Genomic DNA, 23,178 nt, shown 5'->3' on the forward strand with positions numbered 1-23,178 from the left:
ATAAAAAAATAGTATATTTTTATAATAAAAAAATATTATTGTTATTGGTATGTAATAAATTTCGTTAGAATTTCTCCACCGTGTGACTGACGTATTTGTCACTTGTCAAGCATTAACAGTGTTTGAAATGTTCTTTGCAAAGTAGGTACAGTGGTACACACACTCGGAAAACTCTTAAAAATAAAAATAATAATTACAACGCGTCTTTCACTGTCTCAAGACTCAGAACAGTACTCAGAAAGCGCATGCTCTGAGATATTTCATACGGTGCGTGACTTTTTGTGGAAAATCTCAATGCCCTCAATGTCAGTCATTTTCTGTACCTCAATGCTCTCCTCCCGGATTCCAATCTGCTCCTTTTCTCAGGAAAAGAAAAGGAGAAAAGGAGCACTCTCCTATTTTTCAATCTGAACGGTTAAAAGTTGATCAAATGACTTCAATTATTATTTTTATTTATATCAATATAATTTATTAAAATGAATTAGATGTAATTAGAATCGTTTAATCGATTTTAAACAGTTCGAATTAAAAAACACAAGGGTGGTCCTTTTCTTGAGAAAATGAGCAGATTTGAATCCCCCTCAACTCTCCTATAAACACAACACTAACACTTCCACCATCCATCTTTTCACCTCAAATACACCAACCCAATTCCAAATACCAAATAAACAAAAGTCATCACCATCTTTCATAAACAAATCTATGGGCAAGCCAGATGACCCACCGCACCATGCCGATCATAATGAATTGGTACAAGCTCCGCGGCACAACGTTAACTCCAGAAAATTCATCATAATGGGTATCTTCGTATGTTTTGTTGTATTGCTTCTCATTTTTATTATCCATAGTTGCTTGAGTAACCGTCATAGAAGACGTCGCCTGGTTAACAGGCAAGAATCTCGATTATTCTTCTCCAATCGTACTGAACTTAGCCCTCGCCGCCTCGACCAAAACATAATCAAATCGATTCCAATAATTGAACTCTCTTTGCACGGAGATGACAAGGTTTCAGAATCGTGTGCAGTGTGTATCAGCGAGTTTACAGAAGGAGAGAAATTGAGAGCTTTGCCGCAATGTGGTCATAGGTTTCATCTCGAATGCATCGACATGTGGTTCGCCTCTCATTCTACTTGTCCCTTGTGTCGTGCTGATATCAATTCTTCATCTCCTAATTCAGACCAAGAAGTGCAATTGGGGGAGACCGAGAATAAGGAATTATCACCTTTGCATCGCATGGTTTGATTTTTGTTGTTGATAATTTTGCAGTTTTTACTGTAATTAATGTCTGGCACATATTATTATATTATAGGGATCTTTGCTATTTATTATTTTGAGCTATTATGTCTGATATCACTATAAAATTCATGGTGTGTTAAGTTTTTGAATTGCCCTTTATATTTTTTTTCTTCTTATTTGACCAAACTAGTGAAGACTATCTATAATAATAATGATGCAATAATAATAAAAAGACATAATATAATATAAATTGATAAATATTATTTACTATTTAACTAATTGCACTCTAGATATATACCAATCGGATGGATCATAAACCAGATACATAATTTTGAAGTTTTTGAGGGGTATTGTGAAATTCTCCAACCCCCCCAAAAAAAAGTTGCTTCCAACTTGCAAAAAGAGAGGTCAACACAGGATATATAACAAATAGAAAAGATTTCCAGTTGTAACGGACTGGGAATGAATTCGCATCTTTGAGATATCTCAAACTTGTAGTTAATCTGTGAAAAATATAGACCGTTCAAATTCTTTTCTACAAATCTCGAAGTACAATATCATACAAACTTGTACATTCCGGATAAGTGTGGAAATTTTGTTTTTTATCCGCTTTTAGATAAACTGAATATTTAAAATATCTCCTAGCATACCGACTCAAGCATAGTAGCAATATATGCGATATATTCACAAATAATTCGTAAATAATTCGTGTTTTATTTATTTTTTTTTACGTTTTCGAACCGAATTGCGAATAGAACACAAAAAAAACTTATAATACATTTTATATGCGAATAAAACGTGAATCATGAAATTATTCACGAGAAAAATGTCAACATTTTTTTTTTGGATATTTTTTGGTTTTTTTTTTTTTTGCTTCCTTAATTATTGTACCAAATCATTTCCGAATTATACCCAAATCACGAATTTTTGATTCTGTCGAATTGAACCCGAACTGTTCGTTTAATTTGTCACTGTGGACTCAAGTGGGAACATGATGCATGAGATATAGAAGGTTACTCCAACTTAATTTTCAATTGAAGTCAAAATCGGAGATGTTTATTTTATTCTCGACAACACTGAAGTTTTATTCTTTCAACAACAAAAAAAAAATAATATTCTTGACAACATCGAAATCTTTAATTTAAAAAAACATTCAAAGAAACATTGAAATTTTGATTGTTGTTGTTCTATTTATTTTATTATTCAATTCATATTCGAATTTAGATCCTACAAGATTAAAATGAGCATTCATTTCATTATTAATTAGTTGTGTCATTTTATATAATTCACGTGCAGGTCCAATAAACAGTCATAATAAATATTTGCAATTCATACGATCGTATGAATCGAAATTTTTTTTATCCGTCGGTATTGGAGACCTACACTGACTGTTTTTTATCCGTCAGTGTTGGAGATCTATGTTGATTGTTTTTAAATTGTCGGTGTTGATGATTTATACTGACTGTTTTAATAAACCGTCGGTGTTAAGAATCTACACTGACTGTTTTTTATCCGTCAGTAAAGATATATCTATATTTACAGTGCTGTCACTGACGCATCAATAACAGTCAGTATATATAAGAGTATTTGAAGAATTAGTGTAGAGATTTTTTTTACTAGTGCGAAGATTCATTCATACATATTTCCATCGGATTATTGGAATATGACTTTATATTCTTTAACAGCCTTAGAGGTAGACAATAATCTCTCACCGTTCTTTCAAAACTTTTAATTAATTTATATATGTTTTAAACACTTGTCCAGTTAATATCTAAACATAATAATAACAATGGATCCGAACCGTAACAATATTCATTTGCATTGATATTATAAATTTTGAATTTCAAACTCTAAACCCAAAACTCTAAATCCTAGATCATTGGAATGAAATATTAAACGGGCTCCCATGCATTCTATAATTTGGACCAGATTAGTTTGAATTCTAATTAAACGGTCGAGATCTAAACTCAAAATTTGAGTTATTTCAGGTAATTCGGATTCACAGAAAAAGGGAGTAAGTGGGGGTGAGTATGATTTAAAAAACTATATTTTTATTTCATCATTATTATAGGATAATTTAAATGTCATTATTTTTGTGTATTCATTATGCTTTCATTTTTAAATTTTCTATTAACAAAAATTCTAAAACTTTTATGTCAAAATAAAATAGCTAGAAATTAAATGATGTATGTTCTTTTCTCTATATACATATAAAAGATTACCAATTTTAAGTGTTGCATTTATATGAATCAATCAATTGAAAAATGATCAACATCCATAAATTATCCATATTAATATATTTTACATGATCTAAATAAACAATAAAAACAAAATTGAAATGTTATAATTAATATATTATAAGTATATAGAGAAAATAATATTTTGAAATTAAATTTCAAATTTTAAGTTATTAAAGTAAAAAAATATGAAGGAAAAAAAGTATATTTAATTATAATTTCTCCACCGTGTGACGGACGTACGTATTTGTCAAGCATTTAATAGTCTTTGAAATGTTGTGTGGAATGTAGCCATGTAGGGTAAATAATTATTTCGCTAGAATTTATCATTAGAATCTACTCTAAAATTATAACGTGTGGTATTTTGTTTAGCATAAAAAGCTAATTAAATTTTATAATCAAAGGGAAAATATCTTGTGTACCTATCAAAACTTTTGAAATAGTCAATTTTTCCATCAAAACATCTTAATATCCAATATATCCATAGAAAATTAACATTATTTCTTCTATCTCCTTCTATTCATTAAATCTATTATTTTGTTATTTTAAAAGTAAAAAATGACAAATATTCGCTTCCTTTCAAATGGAGATAGTGAGAATTGAATGGAGATCAAGTGAAACATAAGTAGATTAAAAAGCAAATTAAAATGCAATTGTCTACACGAGAAGCAAATTAATACAAAAATGGTAATGAATTTCTTTAATAATTTCTTCAATTCCTCCTAATATGACACACTCTATTTCTGTGAATTGCACTGTGTTTTCTTGATTGAGTAATTGAGGCCAACAATTCAGTCCCTCTGAGGAGAGGGATTTATTAACGCTCTTAAGTTTACAGATCAACCTCCTTAATTTGAATTTTTGTAATTCGGTTTCTGACAGTTTGAAATGTACCAGTACTCTTATTACATTGGTACGGACTGTACCATTTACCAAAACACTGGTACCAGTCACCAATTAGCATCACATATGAAGGGGGTTTACACAAATCAAGGTGAGGCACGAAGTCAAGTCACTTGGCACTGATTTAAGATGATTTGAAAGTCGCTGTTTTTATATGGTGCAGAATTTTAATAAAAATAACAATTTGCAAACCATCTTAATAAATAGTAAACAAATTTCAAAAAATATAAAATTTTGTCTCCAAGCATATTTTAATATAGATTAAATATCTAACGGTTTAGATCGGCTATTTGAACTTCGGAAATTGAAGAACCGAGTCGTTTGTTCCTGAGACCAGGAACAAACGATTTGAATTTAGTCATTCTCTCTCTCTCTCTATATATATATATAGAGAGAGAGAGAGATTAATCTTTTAATTTCTTCCAGTTTTTTGTTTTTTTGTCTTCTTTTCTCATCACTGTTTTGTTTTGTTGTTGTTTAAGTATCTCTGTTTTGGAAATAGAGGTAGCTATGGATGCAGTTGTTAGGACATAGCTGTAGTAGTTAGAAAAATATCAGGATGAGACTGCTGTGAGCATTGATACAAGATATCAATGGATGTAATTTTGATGTAAACCTTTTTTAATTAATACAAAACTTGGTAGCATCTATCAAGTATTTCTCAAAAAAGAGAGAGAGAGATAACTTGGTAGTCTCTATCAAGTCATTTTCGAAAAAAAAAGAGAGTGAGAGAGAGAGAAAAATGATAATATACTACGCATATCATAGAGGGTCTCTATGCAACGGCTAAATATTTGAGTTTTCAAGATTATAATGGTCGATCCAAACCATTCAACATGATATCCATATGAATATGTAGTTGCAAACCAAAATTTACATTTTTTTAGAACTTTTTTACTATTTTTTTTAGATAAGTAGAAAATCACATGATCTGAATGATATTCAAATGAAGTGATTTTCGTCCTATCTAGAAAAATAGTAAAACAAATCTAAAAAGTATAAAATTCGGTTAGCAAGTACATATTCATATGGATATCACGTTGAACGGTTCAGATCAACTGTTAGAATTTTGAAAACTCAAATATTGAGCCGTTGTACGGAGGTCCTCTATGTTATGCGGAGCACCGTAGCCAACTCATAAATATATTTATATATACATAGAGTAAGACTTGGGTGCTATGGATAGCATAAGGTCATCCGTGCTGCGGCCTCAAAAATCTATCGTATAGACTTCAAACTCCGATTTAAATAACTCAATAAATTGGTGTCATTTTTTTTCCATTTTTCATAAGTCATCAAAAATAGTAAAAAAAAATTCCAAAGATAGTCAAAATTAGTATTCTAAAAGTTTATTATATAACTAATTTATTGAATTACTTAAATCGAAGTTTGAAGTTTATACGATAGGTTTTTAAAGCCGTAGCACGGATGACCTTATGCTCTCCATAGCACCCTAGCCTTACTCATATATATATATATATATATATATATATGTATATGTATATGTATATGTTTATATATGTATGTATATATGTATGTATATATATATGTATGTATATATCTATGTATATATATATGTATGTATATATATGTATATATATATGTATGTAGAGTACGGCTAACGCGCTTCCTCTAGCATATGGGCCGAAATGCTTCCGGTGAAAATTTGAAATTTCAAAATCCAAAAAGTCGATCTGAACCGTTCATCTTCTTTTCCATATTAATATCTGCTTGGAGACCAAATTTTACATTTTTCTGAAATTTTTTACTATTTATTAAGCCACTTTGAAAATCGCTGATCCAATGGTTTTACTGTTTTGTTAAGCCACCGTTGGATCAGCGATTTTCAAAGTGGCTTAATAAATAGTAAAAAATTTCAGAAAAATGTAAAATTTGGTCTCCAAGCAGATATTAATATGGAGAAGGAGATGAACGGTTCAGATCGACTTTTTAGATTTTGAAATTTTAAATTTCCACCAGAAGTATTTCGGCCCATATGCTAGAGGAAGCGCGTTAGCCGTACTCTATGTATGTATATATATATATGTATATATATGTATATGTATGTAGTAGAATTAACGAGTCTTCCGTTGCAAAGCTGACATTCTATAAGGATACCGAAATAATTCTAGAGTAATATTTCTCATGCGACAAAAATGAAAGAAGGAAAAATGGCTAGCAATCACTAGCGTTCCGGTTGGGAAGTAAAAGCCAAAAGTCACTCATTAATGTGTACGCGCGTTTACCGGCCTGGTTGGTGCTTAGCGAATGTCACTGATTAATTTTTGAATCCTTATAATTGTCTCCGCACATCTATTCCTACACTATCTCCGTACCATAATTATCATAATTGTTTGGAGCAATTTCAGTACTAACTTTTTTTTTTCTTCTGAAATATTAATACACAAAAATATTTATACCTATAAAAAAATATTTATACTGATAAGGTAAACAATTTTTAAATAAATAATTCTCTCCAATTATATAGGGAAATTACTCAAACTACCTGAAGGGATTATATATGTTTTTAGAAGTGGTTTTTTTTTTTGCTTTGTTCAATCTCATCTTCATTTCTAATGATCTACGATGAATTTTGCGAATCTAAAACCACGAACGTCTTCTATGCAATTTTATTTTTCAAATGAGAACCATGATGACATACTTTTGGGTTCGTCGTCACACAAGTTTTTATATCTTATCGTACAAGTATTTATACCTATACTTGCAAGTATTTTTTACATATAGCATTCGCTGGCATCTAAAAGTATTAATATCAAGTGCTACAAGTATTTATAGCTATGCATTGAAGTATTTATACCTGTGTGGTCAACTATTTTTGTTAGAGAAATGTTGACTTAGAGATGATGGGAAAGTTTGATACAGGGATGCGAGGTCCCCGCTATTTCATTAGCGGAAGGTTGATGCGGGGACCATTGAGAGATTGAAAAAGGGAGTAGTCATATCAAGTTACGCATACAAGTATTAACATATTAGTTTGCAAATATTAATTTATTATCTTCCAAGTATTTATATTTATGAAAACTGACGCATGACGAGTGTGGAGACTGAAAATGGGACCATATATAATTAGTGGGGACCAATATAATACAATTTCCTTTAATTTTGCTGCGGAGATAAAGAAGTAACAGGAGTATAAGGATGAATATAATTATTCTTAATATTTAGTCTCAAAGAACCAAGGGAGGAAATAGAATCGGCAGTCTTCTATATATGGTTTATATTCCTCTAATATTGAAATATCTTCTGAATAAATTAAGCGCTTCTTCTCAGGGAAGGAAGCATATCACAAAATTGAAATGCCTCTGAACAAGTACCATGGTGTAAAGGACCCATTGATGTTCTTGTTTTTTTTTTTTTGAATAAAGTGGGGAGTCCCCACTAATTTCATTACAAAACAACACAGTTTTTATATCACTAAGTACTTGTAAAACTAAAACATAAGTATCACACTAAAGGAAAAGCCTTTAGGCAAATTTGCAAGAAATAAATAATTATTACAACCCACAAAAAAGAAATTGTCTAAACCAAAAAATTAGCCAATAGTAGTTGAATTGTCAAGAGAAGATATAGCCTCTGTAGTGTAAAACCATACTAATCCAGTATCACCTAGAAGTAAAACATTAGTATCAGACCCTTCTAACTCAGGAGTTAGATCTTCCTCTGAGTTAAAAGGGCTGTTTACCCTTCCGTAGGTATCTGAGTCTGAAGGTATTATTAGAGTAGCTGCTTGATTTAATACACTAACATCCATAAGTAGAATCAGGGTTAATTTAAAAAAAGATTCATCTAACTTAGATTTACACCAAAATGTAGTAAGAACAATAATTTTTAAAGCTAAAGAATTATTAGAGGGAACTGGAGTGTGATCAAAACAAACTTTATTTCTAGCTAAACCAAGATGTTATTGTTAATCTTTCCAATCATGTTTATTCTTTATGCTCTCAATCGATCGCCTTTTTCTTTGGCCTTGTAGCGATTGTAGGGTAATCACTAATTTCGCCTTTTGTTCCCAATTTTTTTTTTTTTTTTGGGATAGTTTAGAGAGTCTAGACTGAGATGATTATTATATGATTTCAGGAGAGTTCTCTTGTTCTGCTGCTGCGGCAAGTGTTTCATGAATGGACTATTGGTTGTTGCTGGTTGGCTTGTCAAGGCCATTATCAGAGTGTTTGGATGCTTGATGTGTTTAAATATAAATGGTAAAATCACATGTTTTCCTCTCTATAGATTTTACTTTAGCATTTTCTCCCTATTTAAGTTTGTTGCTTTGAATTTTTTTGTTTATATTTCAAAAAAATTATATAGAACATAGAGGACTTTTGTATGAAGTATTGTAAATTGTAATGCAGATCAGCATGTCAGATCCCTTTCGCACCCATCAAGAAACTCCGACTCACAAAATCAATTACCAATGAAGGTGCCCTCTGCACAAATACCAATCAGTCGATACGGCAACACAGCAAATCGCCAAATGCCTTTGCAACAGCCAGTAGATTCACAGTCACCCGTCAACATTACCATCGACTCCTCCAAGGGTGAGTTCACATATGAGGAGCTGGTAAAAGCAACAAATGGGTTCTCTGCTCAGAATTTTCTTGGGGAAGGAGGGTTCGGTTGTGTGCACAGAGGTATCTTGTCTGATGGAAGGGAGGTGGCGATCAAGCAGCTAAAGTGTGACAACACGTGGGGTCAGCGTGAGTTTAAAGCAGAGGTAGATGTATTGAGTCGTGTTCATCACCGGCACCTTGTGCAATATTTTGGATGTTGCATGACACAACATAATAAAAGGATGATTGTCTGTGAATACATGCCAAATAAAACTGTGGATTATCATTTGCATGGTAAATGAAACATATTTTTCTTCTAATGTAGTATGTAGATGTGTTTAATCCATGTTATATGGTTATTAACATTTTTGTGTATATATCATCACGTAAGCATGAAGGCACCATAGGTTGGCATACTAGGCTAAAGATTTCAATTGGAGCAGCAAAAGAACTAGCATATTTGCATGAAGAATGTAATTTATTCCTATTAATTTCTTATTACAACTTGACAATATATATCATCATTCCATTTTCCTTAATTTACTTCTGTGCCAGGCCAACCTAGGATTATTCATCGAGATATTAAGGCAGCTAATATTCTTCTAGATCCTTCATTTGAAGCAAAGGTACTTAGTTTGATGCTTAACAAACTAATCCATATTTGCATCTCTGATTGTTGCAACTAGCCTCATGGGTACCTGTGGGTAAGATGTGAAGTTTTACTATATCTTTTTTTTTTTACCATGTAGACAATTAAATTATCAGCTCTACTGTACATTTACCAGAAAATTTATGAGCAACAGCAGTTTAGTTAGACTTGTCATTTCCTTGAGTAATAACAATCTTTTTCATTTCCTTGAGAGTTTCTAAAACTATGATTGCTGATCATGTGAGGATAATAGGTATTTGGCACCAGAGTTTTCTATGGGAGAGATAAGAGAAAAGTCTGATACCTTTTCTTTTGGGGTTGTGCTTCTTGAGCTGATTACTGGAAAAAAGCCAATAATAAATCGTTCCGTTTTCTCAGAAGATTCGAATCCACATGAAACCCTAGCAAATTGGGTATGTTTTTTTTTTTTTTTTTTTCTAATCATCAAAAGCTTTACGAAGTTATGTAATTAACTGGAGTAAAAAAACATGTATACATGGATCGTTTTTCAAGCGAGGCCGTTGCTTACAGAAGCATTACAAAATGGTAATTTTGAGTCTCTGGTAGATTCACGGTTATGTAATATATATAACTATGATGAGATGAAGCGAATGATAGCTTGCGCAGCTGCTTGTGTACGATTATCACCACATAATCGGCCGATGATGAGTAAGGTATGTACAACTAGAATTCAATAATTAGTGAAAATATTCCCTGTTTAATGTGAAAAATTGTGTTTTTCTCATTTACCATATTCCTTTTTTCAATATTTCAAACCTCAACAACCCAAGCAGGCATGGAATTTTGACAGAGATAATATATCAAACAGCTGATGCTCAAACAATTGTTAACAGAGAAAATAAGGGTCAATTTTGTTACTAAAAACTGCCTTGACTTGAGAAACAGTGACTAGTGAATTTGTGAAATATCTGAAAAATGTATTATCAAATATCACTTTCAATTTATGTACCTTTATTTTTTTGTGGGAGCAGGTGGTACTAGTCTTAGCGGGGCAGGCATCTCCTGATGATCTTTTTATTGGATTGAAATGAACTGAAATTCACTCTTCTTTTACACCAAAGGGGGTATATGTTTCTTATAATTGAAAGTTTGTAATTTTGTCCATTAAATTTTATAATTTTATGTATTAATACTTTTCAATTCTTCTTACAAAATAGATTTATTTATACTGTATGTATTAATACATCATGTTTCTAGTTCCTCTATGTGCACCAAATTAGTCCGAACGCCTCAAACATAGCTTCATTCGTTTAAAAAGATAAAACCAAGAGAAGTAATAATTATGCTAATAGCTATTTCAAGTATTCCAACTAGTACCCCCACATAACAGTTGGAGAACAGAGCATCCGGCCTAGCTCGCCTCACCCGTGCTGATCTAGGCACAAGCTGCTGGTTCAGGTTTGTAGAAGCCTTGTAGATTAAACAGGGTGTTCAGAAATCATTAAATATATATATTTTTTAATCTTTCTTGTGGTTGTTCTATTAGTCCATCTACGAATCAGGGACCTTGTACAATGTTTTACACTTAATTTTACACCAGAAATAATGCTCTGTTTTAGAGAGATAAATAATGCCGTTGTAGTGTTGTTCTACTAGTTTATTTTTACATTTAAATGGATAGGTTCCTCCTATGATCCATGCCATTGATAAAAAATTGAGCATTTGGTATTATAATAATAGGCCTAATTATTTGTTGTATTAATAACCAAGAGACATGCATGCAAAGATGACATGTGATTAACACTATTTTATCTTAATCAGATATGGAGACTATATATATATATGGTGTCATAGTTATCTATAGTCACCTTTTAATTTTAAATTTAATCACGGTTTAATGACATAGTCATGTCAAACACTCATTTTAATCACGGTTTAATTTTCAATGGGTATATTTACCAACAATTTCCCCTTACTTTAGCATGTAAATTCGTTACAATTTCTCCACCGTTATTGGCAAGTATTTGTCAAGCATTAAATAGACTCTGAACTTAAATTGTGAAGTAACTTTCCTATAGGAACTAATTAAAAGGGCTAAATTAAAACTCGTCTTCCTGTAAAATGTCAAGAGTCTTCTTCCCCCAATGACTAGGAATTCATATCACCTAAGTCAACATAATATTTGAGTTTGCCTCGAATATTCTGCTTTGACATGAATATTAATGGATTCCGTGCATTTTACCTCGAACCGCATTCTAATTTGAATAGTCTTCTTGTACGTGCACTTTACCTTGAACCGCATTCTAATTTGAATAGTCTTTTTGTACGTGCATTTTACCTCGAACCACATTCTAATTTGAATAGCCTTCCTGTGCATTTTACCTCGAACCGCATTCTAATTTGAATAGTCTTCCTGTGCATTTTACCTCGAACCGCATTCTAATTTGAATAGTTTTCCTGTGCATTTTACCTCGAACCGCATTCTAATGTGAATAGTCTTACTTCCTGTGCATTTTCCTAACTCTTCTTCCTTCTTCCAACAACATCTATTCAACTCTATATGCATTTTTTTCCTTACTCTCCTATAAACATAACACCAACACTTCCATCCATCCATCTTTTCACCTCAAACACCACAATTCAATTCAAAATCCAAACCTCTTTTGAGTATGATGGACGCACAAAAGCCAATACGATCTTTCATAAACAAATTCATTATGGGCTATCTAGATGAATTGATACTTATTGGCCACCTTATATGATCTATCATATTCTTTTTCCTTTTCATAATATATAGGTTTTCGAATAATTGTCACAGAAGACTACTGGATCACTGGCCACAACCTCAATTATATTCCTCCAATCAGTCCAAACCTAGCCCCCGTCGCCTTGAGCAAAACATTATTGACACGATTCTGGTGATCAAATTTTCTCTTCACAGAGACGATAACATTCCTGAGTTGTGTGCAGTGTGTATCAGCGAGTTTACAGATGGAGAGAAATGGAGAGCTTTGCCGCAATGCGGTCATAGGTTTCATTTGGAATGCATCGACATGTGGTTTTCCTCTCGTTCTACTTGTCGTGTTGTGTTGATGTCAATTCTTCATCTCCCAATTCAGATCAACAGGTGCAATTGGGGGAAACCAAGATTAAGGAATTGTTTAGCCTGTTTGCAGTTTGTGCTGTAATTAGTATCTGGCACATATTATTATATTATAGGGATTTTTGTCCATTGTGTCAAGCAATAAAGGACTTGGTACGTCAACGTTAATAATGGAATGTGTCTGATATAACTGAGAAATTCATGGTGTTTACGCATTGCCCTTGATTTTTTTTTTCTTTATTATACTAAATTAGTGAAGGCCAATTATATATTTAGTCAACAAGGATAATTCCACATTTATTGTATATTTATGACCAGAGAAGGGTCCAAATACCTCATGTACGTCTTTCATGTGTTATTATGTCTAACATTCTTTATCATTCTTTATCTTTGGAGACAATTTTATATTTCCTGGAAACCTTTTACTATTTTTTAAATAGGTATAAAATTACTATTTTTGGATGGTCCATAAGCAGTGATTTTGTACCTATATAAAAAAATAGTAATTTGTTTGTTTTAAAATATAAAATTTGGTATTCAAGCACATTTTAACATGATGATTATGTTGTGCAGCTTGAATTGATTGTTTGGATTTTGAAAATGGAAATAAATTATACATGTGAGATACAGTAAAGCATGAAGACATGAGGCATTTTAACCCTCTTAAGTAATTTTTGTTTGATAAGATGTAAAGGAAGAATGAGCAACACATAGCGTGTGGAATATAAAGGTGAATCAAATTGGCATGCATAATATACATATTTTATTTTCATATATTTTTTTTGTTATCATTTTTTTATTCCAAATAAGCGACTGAATACGTATCTCACCGAAACTTTTTTAGTTATCACCCTAAATTTTCAAAATTCCGACATTACCACTGTATTTTTAAAAATTCCAAACTTTTTTAGTTATCACCCTAAATTTTCAAAATTCTGACATTAACACTGTACTTTTAGAAATTCAAAACTTACCCGGTGTCCACATCCAGACCCAAGTTAACACCATCTTTAAAGGCTTAGTATAATGTGTGAGAAAGTTTTATCTTAATGCAGATGGATAAAATATTTTCAATTTTATGAAATTTTTAAATTCATGAAAACTTAATTTTTGTATCACTTATGACATTGCCTACAACAGATGGTGTCACAACTAGTTTTAAATAATTGACAATATAATTATTGGTGAACCAGATGCAATAATTACATTTGCAGATAAAAGAAAGTCTTTAATCCAGCTTCCTTAAGAAGGCTCGACGACATTTTCCATCTTCCTCAAATGCAAAATCTTTTGAAGTAGAGTGAATTGAAAGGACTTTTTGGTAACTAAAGACTCAAAAAAGAAGACATTATATATTTTCTCACTCTTGTTAATGATGTTAGATAATCTTTACATAAATTTTTATGCTAATTTGTCCATCTTAATATTTACTTCTATTTTTATCCGACTAAAATTTTAATTGCATTATGTTGATTTAATACATGCTTGGCACTTGTTTACATATTTAACAAATTTGTACTATATATAGGAACTTAATTTATACAAAGTTTAGACTTGGCATAATAAATTCAAGGAGTAAAAATTTGCAAATTTGTTCATTCAAATATATATAGTATGCAAATTACAAGTGCATGAAGCGGGAATTTTCTAATGTAAATTTGTTTTGTCAAGTGTCAATCTTGTAAAAATGCAATTTTATTCAAATTAAGTTGAGACTTACGGCAACCTTCACTCTTGTTACTCTACTAATGGCCATAAATGTACAATAAATGTCGAATCAATTTTTGTGGACTAAATATATATAGTTAGCCTTCACTAGTTTGGTAAAATAAGGAAACAAAATATCAAAGTTTTTCCATTTTTTGCGTTGACCAAGTCTTGGATAAAGATATTAACCATTCAGTTTTGACTTCACGCAGTGTACGTGTCATATACAACACTGTTTTGACTCTATTATCGGTGGGATGCATAAAGCCCAAATTGCGCTGTAAATATCATTTATCCCAACTCCTTTTACATAATAGCTCAAAATAATCAATTACAAATATCCTTATAATATAATAGGGGTCTGTCTAAATTGTTGCTGCAGCATTTCAGCAGAGGTGCTGCCGGGGCTATATTTAGCCGTGTGATGTCCAAACAATAAATCCAAACCGTTAGATGTTTAATTTATATTATAATCTACTTGGAGACCAAATTTCACATTTTTTGGAATTTTTTTACTATATATTAAGCTGGTTTGAAAACCGCTGATTTCAGTAAATTTCTGCAGCATTGAAATCAGCGGTTTTCAAACCAGCTTAATATATAGTAAAAAAATTCCAAAAAATGTAAAATTTGGTCTCCAAGTATATTATAATATAGATTAAACATCTAATGGTTTAGATTTGTCATTTGAACAACAAAAATTAGAAAAAACAGTGGCAGCACCGCCGGCAGAAATGCTGCCGGCAGCAAATTAGCCACAGCCAATATAATAGTATGTGCTAGACATTATAATAACAGTAAAAACATAAGAGCTGCAAAATTTAACAAAATATCAAATCAAACGATCCAAAGGTGACTGTTGGTCTGAGTTGGGAGATGAAGAATTGACATCGGCACGACACAAAGGACAAGTAGAATGAGAGGCGAACCACATGTCGATGCATTCCAAATGAAACCTATGACCGCATTGTGGGAAAGCTCTCAATTTCTCTCCAACTGTAAACTCTCTGATACACACTGCGCACAACTCAGAAACCTTGTTATCTCCGTGCAAAGAGAGTTCGATTACTGGAATCGAGGCAATAATGTTTTGGTCGAGGCGGCGAGGGCTAGGTTTGGTACGATTGGAGAAAAATAATCGAGGTTGTTGCCAGTGAGCTAGGCGACGTCTTCTATGACGGTGACTCAAGTAACTATATATAATGAAATGATAAAGCAATATAACACAACATATGAAGAGGCTCATTAAGATGACCTGTCCCAAGATAACGTAGTTCGGCGGAGCTTGTACCAATTCAGGATCACGATGCGGCGAGTCATCTGGCTTGCCCATGGATTTGTTTACTTATTTGTCTCTTTTGTATGGATTTTGAATTGGGTTGTTGTTTTTGAGCTCAAAACATGGATGAATGGAAGTCTTTGTGTTATATTTATAGCACCTAATATTTCAATAAGGAGGATGCCAAGAGTCAGCATCAGAGAAAGAGAGAGAAAAGGATGTGTATTCTTAACGGTTGGGCCGTGTTGGAAGAAAAAGAAAGGAAGAAAGCAAGCTTTTCTATTATTATTTTTAAGTAGTTGGATTTTGTTAAAAATTGAGACAAATTTTATCCAAACCGGAGTTTAAAATAATCGATCTGCTATAAGATTTGTGCGAATAAATTAAAAATTTAATAAACTTAAATGATCTTGTAATATAAATTTAACGAATCAAATAATTTAAATTCATTAAAGCTTTTTCCAAAGTCGTTTATTTTTTAAAGTAGAAAAGAATGGGCGTCCCCAAATTCGTACCGTTAAACTCAAATTTTGGGTTTGGATCCGAACCATTTGATTAAAATCTGCATGAATATTAAAGGAATATCGTGTTCTGCTTCAGATTGGAATGATCTGCTCAAAAAGTCCGAATTCAAACTCAAATTTTAAATAATTTTAACGAATCCATACCTCAAGTCTCCGGGAGTTCAGATCAAAAGTAACTCAAGTTTTGAGCTTCGTACGCTCCACCTCTAGTTGGATTGGCCCGAATTAGAATCGGACGTACCAGATCTAAACTCAAAAATTAAGTTTAGAGGATCTGGACTCAACCAGAGGAGGTAGACCCTTGACTCTTTAGTTGGAAGAGTTGTTGTAATTATTTTTATTTTTGAAAGAGATGTTTGTAATTTAGTCTTTTAGTCTTTTAGAAAGTTTCCGCGTGCGTGCCTCCCAGGCTACCATTAAATTCAAAGACTACTAAATGCTTGACAAATACGTAGGTCACACGGTGGAAAAATTGTAACGAAAATTACAGTCATAATAATAATAATAATAGAACAACAATAAAAATTTAATAAAATATAAAAATAAAAACGAGAACTAGGTATTTTTTTTTGTCCAATAACAAAGATAATACCTGACTCTCTGTGTGGAAGTGGGAGGGGTAAGTCCAATGTCCATCGGACATAAATTTTGATTCGAGTGATAGCACTTCGTCTGATTTGATTCAAAATCTGTGCATACTGCTTTAATATTTGTGTATGTCTGCTTTAATATTCATGAGGATTAAGTGTGCACGAATCTTGAAACAAATTAGATGAAAGTACTACCCATCGAATTCAAATTTGAGTCTGATGGACATTGGACCGAAGTTTTTGCAGTGAAAGATTACAGGTTTAAATTTTTTGCAGTGAAAGATTACAAGTTAGATGATTTGACATCCAATCTTTACTTAAAAGAACGATTAATATAAAAAGAACGCCATTGAATTTCATTGATTCATCTTTGATTACAACTATATATGCTTTATATATAGTCTTATATCTAATTCCAAATCTTCCACTTACAGCTCACTAACTCATACTAACTATATATTTTTACCTCGGACAGGATTATGATTGAACAGTCCGGATCCAAACTCAAATATTGGATATGGGTTCCTGAGACTAGTCCCTACTTTTCTATTTTGAATAGTCTTCCCTCAACTATATGCATTTCTTTCCTTACTACTACTCTCCTATAAACATAACACCAACACTTCCATTCATCCATCTTTTCACCTCAAACACCACAATTCAATTCAAAATCCAAACCTCTTTTGAGTATGGTGGACGCACAAAAGCCAATACGATCTTTCATAAACAAATTCATTATGGGCTATCTAGATGAATTGATACTTATTGGCCATCTTATATGTTCTATCATATTCTTTTTCCTTTTTGTTATATATAGATTTTTGCATAATTGTCACAGAAGACTACTGGATCACTGGCTACAACCGCAATTATATTCCTCCAATCGGTCCAAACCTAGCCCCCGTCGCCTTGAGCAAAACATTATTGACACGATTCCGGTGATCAAACTTTCTCATCACAGAGACGATAAGGTTCCCGAGTTGTGTGCTGTGTGTATCAGCGAGTTTACAGATGGAGAGAAATTGAGAGCTTTGCCGCAATGCGGTCATAGGTTTCACTTGGAATGCATCGACATGTGGTTCGCCTCTCGTTCTACTTGTCCATTGTGTCGTGTTGATGTCAATTCTTCATCTCCAAATTCAGATCAACAGGTGCAATTGCGGGAAACCAAGATTAAGGAATTGTTTAGCGTGTTTGCAGTTTGTGCCGTAATTAGTATCTGGCACATATTATTATATTATAGGGATTTTTGTCCATTGTGTTTACGGATTGCCCTTGATATTTTTTTTCTTATTATACCAAATTAGTGAAGGCTAATTATATATTTAGTCAACAAGGATAATTCCACATTTATTGTATATTTATGACCAGATGAAATTTTTTTTGTAAACTTTATCTATATTAAAATCATCCTTACTTGGTTTGTGGACCCCAATATCAAGTAGTATATCTACAGGTTCTTGTAATAATTTTACCTGAGAATTTACAACCTCTCTGTCCGAACATACACACGGGGCTAATAACTCGCCAAGAAGATCATTCCGACGAATAACATCACAAAGTCCAAATACTTCATGTAAGTCTTTCATGTCTTATTATGTCTAACATTCTTTATCATTGTTTTCAAAGTTCAAACAGTGGATCCGAACTGATCAACATCATATCCATATTAAAATATGTTTGGAGACAAAATTTTATATTTTCTGAAATATTTTTACTATTTTTTAAATAGGTACAAAATCACTATTTTTGGATGGTCCATGAAGACATGGGGCATTTTAACCCTCTTAAATAATTTTTGTTTGATAAGCTGTAAAGGAAGAATGAGCAACACAGCATGTGGAATATAAAGGTGAATCAAATTGGCATCCATAATATACATATTTTATTTTCATATATTTTTTTATTGCAAATAAGTTACTGAATACGTATCTCCCAGAAACTTTTTTAGTTATCACCCTAAATTTTCAAAATTCCGACATTACCACTGTATTTTAAGATATTCAAAACTTTTTTAGTTATCACCCTAAATTTTCAAAATTCTGACATTACCACTGCATTTTTAGAAATTCAAAACTTTTTTAGTTATCATCCTAAATTTTCAAAATTCTGACATTAACACTGTACTTTTAGAAATTCAAAACTTACCAGGTGTCCACATCCAGACCCAAGTTAACACCACCTTTGAAGACTCGGTATAATGTGCGATGAAGTTTCAGCTTAATGCAGATGAGTAAAATATCTTTAATTTTATGAAATTTTTAATTCCATGAAAATTTATTTTTAGTATCACTTATGACATTGCCTACAGCAAGTGGTGTTACAGCCAGTATTGAAATGCTTAACGATATAATTATTGGTGAACCAGATGTAACCATTGCATTTGCAAATAAAAGAGAGTCTTTAATCCGGCTTCCTTAAGAAGCCTGGTTACATCCCATCCAAAATATTCAGCAATTTCAAAAGTATGGAATTCTAAGACATTTTCCATCTTCCTCAACGCGAATTCTTTTGAAGTAGAGTGAATTGAAAGGACTTTTTGGTAACTAAAGACTCAAAAAAGAAGACATTATTTTCTCACTCTTTGTTAATGATGTTAGATAATCTTTACAAAAGTTTTTATGCTAATTTGTCCATCTAATATGAAAAATTATACTTTCTTGATATTTACTTCTATTTTATCGGACTAAATTTTAATTGCGTTATGTTGATTTAAAACATGGTTGGCACTTCTTTACATATTAACAAATTAGTACTACTAACTTTACACAAAGTATACACTTGACATAATAAATTTCAAGGACGAACAATTAATATGTAAATTTGTTCATTAATTCAAACATATATAGTATGTAAATTTGTTTTGTAGAGTGTCAATCTTATTAAAATGCAATTGTAATCAAAGTAAAGACTTACGGCAACTACCATTTTTTTGTACTAATGGCCATAAATGTACAATAAATGTGGAATCATTTGTTTGTTGACAAAATATATATAGTTTGCCTTCACTTCTTAGGTAAATAAGAAGAACAAAATATCAAGGGCAATTCATAAAAACCAGGAATTTTTTAGCGATATCAAAGTCTTTTCAATTTTTGCGTTGACCAAGTCTTGGATAAAGATATTAACTACTCAGTTTTGACTTCACGCAGTATATGTGTTATATACAACACTATTTTGACTCTATTATCCGTGCAATGCATAAAGCCCAAACTGCGCTGTAAATATCATTTATCCCAAGTCCTTTATTAATTACATAATAGTTAAAAATAACCAATTACAAATATCCTTATAATATAAAAGTATGTGCTAGACATTATAATTAATTACGATAAAAACATAAGAGCTGCAAAATTTAACAAAATATCAAACCAACCGATCCAAAGGTGACTGATGAACAGTGCATAATTCCTTGTTCTCTCTCTCCCAATTGCACTTGTTGGTCAGAGTTGGAAGATGAAGAATTGACATCGGCACGACACAAGGGACAAGTAGAATGAGAGGCAAACCACATGTCGATGCATTTCAAATGAAACCTATGACCGCATTGTGGCAATGCTCTCAATTTTTCTCCTTCTGTAAACTCGCTGATACACACTGTGCACAACTCAGAAACCTTGTTATCTCTGTGCAAAGAGAGTTCGATTACCGGAATCGAGGTAATAATGTTTTGGTCGAGGTGGCGAGGGCTACGTTTGGTACGATTGGAAAAAAATAATCGAGGTTGTCGCCAGTGAGCTAGGCGACGTCTTCTATGACGGTGACTCAAGTAACTATATATAATGAAAAGAAGCAATACAACACAACATATGAAGTGGCCGACTAAGATGACTTGTCCCGAGATAACGTAGTTCGGTGGAGGTTGTACCAATTCATGATCACGATGCGGCGAGTCATCTGGCTTGCCCATGGATATGTTTATGTAATTAAGATCGGTTTTTGTGCGTTCTTCGGACTGAAAAATGTTTACTTATTTATTTCTTTGTATGGATTTTGAATTGGGTTGGTGTTTTTGAGCTCAAAACATAGATGAATGGAAGTCTTTGTGTTATATTTATAGCACCTAATATTTCAATAAGGAGGAAGCCAAGAGTCAGCATCAGAAAAAGAGACAGAGAATGGGAAAATTTTAGAAAGTGTCATTTTTTTGAAAAACATAAAACAAAATATTCTTCTTTTAAATTCTTAGCAAAATGCTCTTGTGGACCCACTTGTTCCTTCTCTTTCCCTATCTCTTCCTTCTCCCTATTTACTCTCATCTATTATTTGCATATGTAAAATATGCAATTTTGATTTTATTTAAGTTTTGAATAATTTTTATTTTTTATATGTATAATGATTTAGAATAAAAATATTAAGTGTGAAATTTTATTTGCTAACATCATAAAGTATAGTATTGTGTATCTGTAGAATATTTCAAAATATTATTATAAACATGATATAACTTATTTTATAAAAAAAAATTATCTAGCATATAAATGTTTTTAACGTACACATTTTATCTAATTTGTTTGGTATAAAATTTCATATTTTTAATTTTCACAACTATGTGAATTTTATAACATCACATTCTAAGAAAATTTAGTGAGTTGCTAATGCTTCAATGAAAATATACTAATTATTTATATGACATAATCTTAACAAATTAAGAAATAATATCCAATGCAAAAAATATCAAGTTCGAATACTATAACAATGAGTGGTGTAGATGGTTTGGGATACATTTTTTACACCTTCGAAGTGCATATCTGGTCCGATTAATTACCAGATTCAGCAAGATTTAGTTTTTAATTTTTCATCATATTGTATTTACTGGCGAGTTGTATTACTTACATTGTAACTTATTCAAAGCTGCTGAAATTGTTTCTTGCATTTGTTATTTATATTCTTAATTTCTTAAGCTTATGTCATATACATAATTAGTATATTTTTATTGAAGCATAAGAACCTCACCAAATTATTCTTAACATTGTGATTGATAAAATTCTTATAATTGTGATAATCAGGAATATGAAATTTAATACTGAACACTACAGCAAAAAAAACTTTCTGAGACCGGTTTTCCGGTCTCTGAAAGTTTAAGCGCCGGTCGCTGATAGTGATTCCGGTCTCAGAAAGTCGATTCCGGTCGCTGATACTCCGGTCGCTGAAAGCATTGTCGCAAATACTCAACCGATGACGTCACCGGTCGCTGAATGACATCACCCGGTCGCTGAAACTTTTTTTGCGACCAATTTTTTTTGTCGCTGTTGTTTTTGCTGACGTCACGAAAAGGTATCTGTGACCAAAAAACCGATCGCTGATATCCAAAAAACCGGTCACAGATGCTTTTACCAGCATTTTTTTTTGCTTATTTTGTTATTTACATTTCTCCATAATATTTAGTAGGTAGAAAACATACAACATTACATCAAACTAGAAATATGCCTCGCTTTGCTTCGGCATACATCGTGCTATGTGATAGGATGCAATTGCATTCAAAATTTCAGATATTGTACAACATAACATTCAAGAATTTAATAAATATAAAAGGATAGTGCAACTATTATCTATAATTCTATATACATAGATGCAATTATTACATGGAAGTAATAAATTACAAAACAGCTGCTGAGAGTTAATGTTGAAGTACTCTTTGTTGCAGCATATAGAACAATTCATATTAATTTCCTTCTTGAAAATTGAAATTTCCTATAGATAAAAAATGCACAGCCAGTCTATTCTTTTCCTTGATAGTCTCAACCTAAAATGGTGTAATTTACATATAGTAACTGAAGCAATGGTTCTTAATTCCATAAAATAACATACTTGGAAAACAATATACAGCTTCGAAAGTAGCATACTGGTCCTATAGTCTTAGAAGAACAGAGAACTGAATATGGCACATCAGATATCTTGTATTTCCTATGCCAATTAAGGTAAACTTTTAATTTGATAAATTATAATTTATAACTAATACAAAGACAAAGTATGTGACCATAATGAGGTAGACAGAGATTCAAATCCAAGTAGCTTAATGCTTTTAGCTTGTAGAAGCTTTTGCAGCTTCTCCTATAGGGTTTAGACAGAGATTCAAATCCAAGTACCTCATCTTTCCCCTTTGATTTATTTTTTTTACTACCAAGCAAAATACACACATTTCGGACTCAGCAAATTGCCCATGCATATTTATGTAATGACACAACTACCTTTTCATCTTCTGAGCATCTCATTTTCTTTATCCCTTGTTGAAACTTCTCCCAGTTCTCAGGAGTTTTCACTGCATCAACCATACAATTTTTCCATTTTCAGAGAAACTGGTATATCATAAAAATTAAAACTACCTTTGGGCTCAGTGGTAGCATTAATTGCTGTTCTATCCAGTCTTGAAAAACGAGAGTTAGAGCCTCTGAATCATGAGCTAAACCAAATCTTACCTATA

The 23,178-nt window shown here is 32.1% G+C and overlaps 1 protein-coding gene, 2 long non-coding RNA genes and 1 pseudogene across 3 annotated transcripts; 3 read left to right on the plus strand and 1 right to left on the minus strand.

Annotated features, from left to right (window-relative positions):
- The first annotated feature begins 715 nt into the window (after nucleotides 1-715).
- On the plus strand, nucleotides 716-1,242 carry LOC144553722 (RING-H2 finger protein ATL2 pseudogene; annotated as a pseudogene).
- An 8,373-nt stretch (nucleotides 1,243-9,615) lies between these two features.
- On the plus strand, nucleotides 9,616-10,824 carry LOC144554460 (proline-rich receptor-like protein kinase PERK3). Its single transcript, XM_078302778.1, has 4 exons — nucleotides 9,616-9,648; nucleotides 9,847-10,006; nucleotides 10,106-10,267; nucleotides 10,586-10,824. Exons 1-4 carry the CDS (start codon nucleotides 9,635-9,637, stop codon nucleotides 10,643-10,645), a joined length of 396 nt encoding a protein of 131 aa, XP_078158904.1. The 5' UTR covers nucleotides 9,616-9,634; the 3' UTR covers nucleotides 10,646-10,824.
- Nucleotides 10,825-22,203: 11,379 nt separating this feature from the next.
- LOC144554650 (uncharacterized) lies at nucleotides 22,204-22,755 on the minus strand. The gene is made up of 2 exons (XR_013511691.1): nucleotides 22,601-22,755; nucleotides 22,204-22,500 (listed from the first exon to the last, which is right to left on the minus strand). It is a non-coding gene; the product is annotated as an uncharacterized LOC144554650 (long non-coding RNA).
- Nucleotides 22,373-22,822, plus strand: LOC144554651 (uncharacterized). Its single transcript, XR_013511692.1, has 2 exons — nucleotides 22,373-22,510; nucleotides 22,744-22,822. It is a non-coding gene; the product is annotated as an uncharacterized LOC144554651 (long non-coding RNA).
- Nucleotides 22,823-23,178: the final 356 nt, after the last annotated feature.

This window comes from Carex rostrata, chromosome 5 (genome assembly GCF_964058835.1).
Source record: "Carex rostrata chromosome 5, lpCarRost1.2, whole genome shotgun sequence".
Taxonomy (NCBI): Eukaryota; Viridiplantae; Streptophyta; class Magnoliopsida; order Poales; family Cyperaceae; genus Carex; species Carex rostrata.

Coding starts and splice junctions, on each gene's coding strand:
- LOC144554460 (XM_078302778.1), top strand. Junction 10,007..10,105: donor ATGAAACCCTAGCAAATTGG/GTATGTTTTTTT, acceptor ATCGTTTTTCAA/GCGAGGCCGTTGCTTACAGA. Junction 10,268..10,585: donor ATCGGCCGATGATGAGTAAG/GTATGTACAACT, acceptor TTGTGGGAGCAG/GTGGTACTAGTCTTAGCGGG.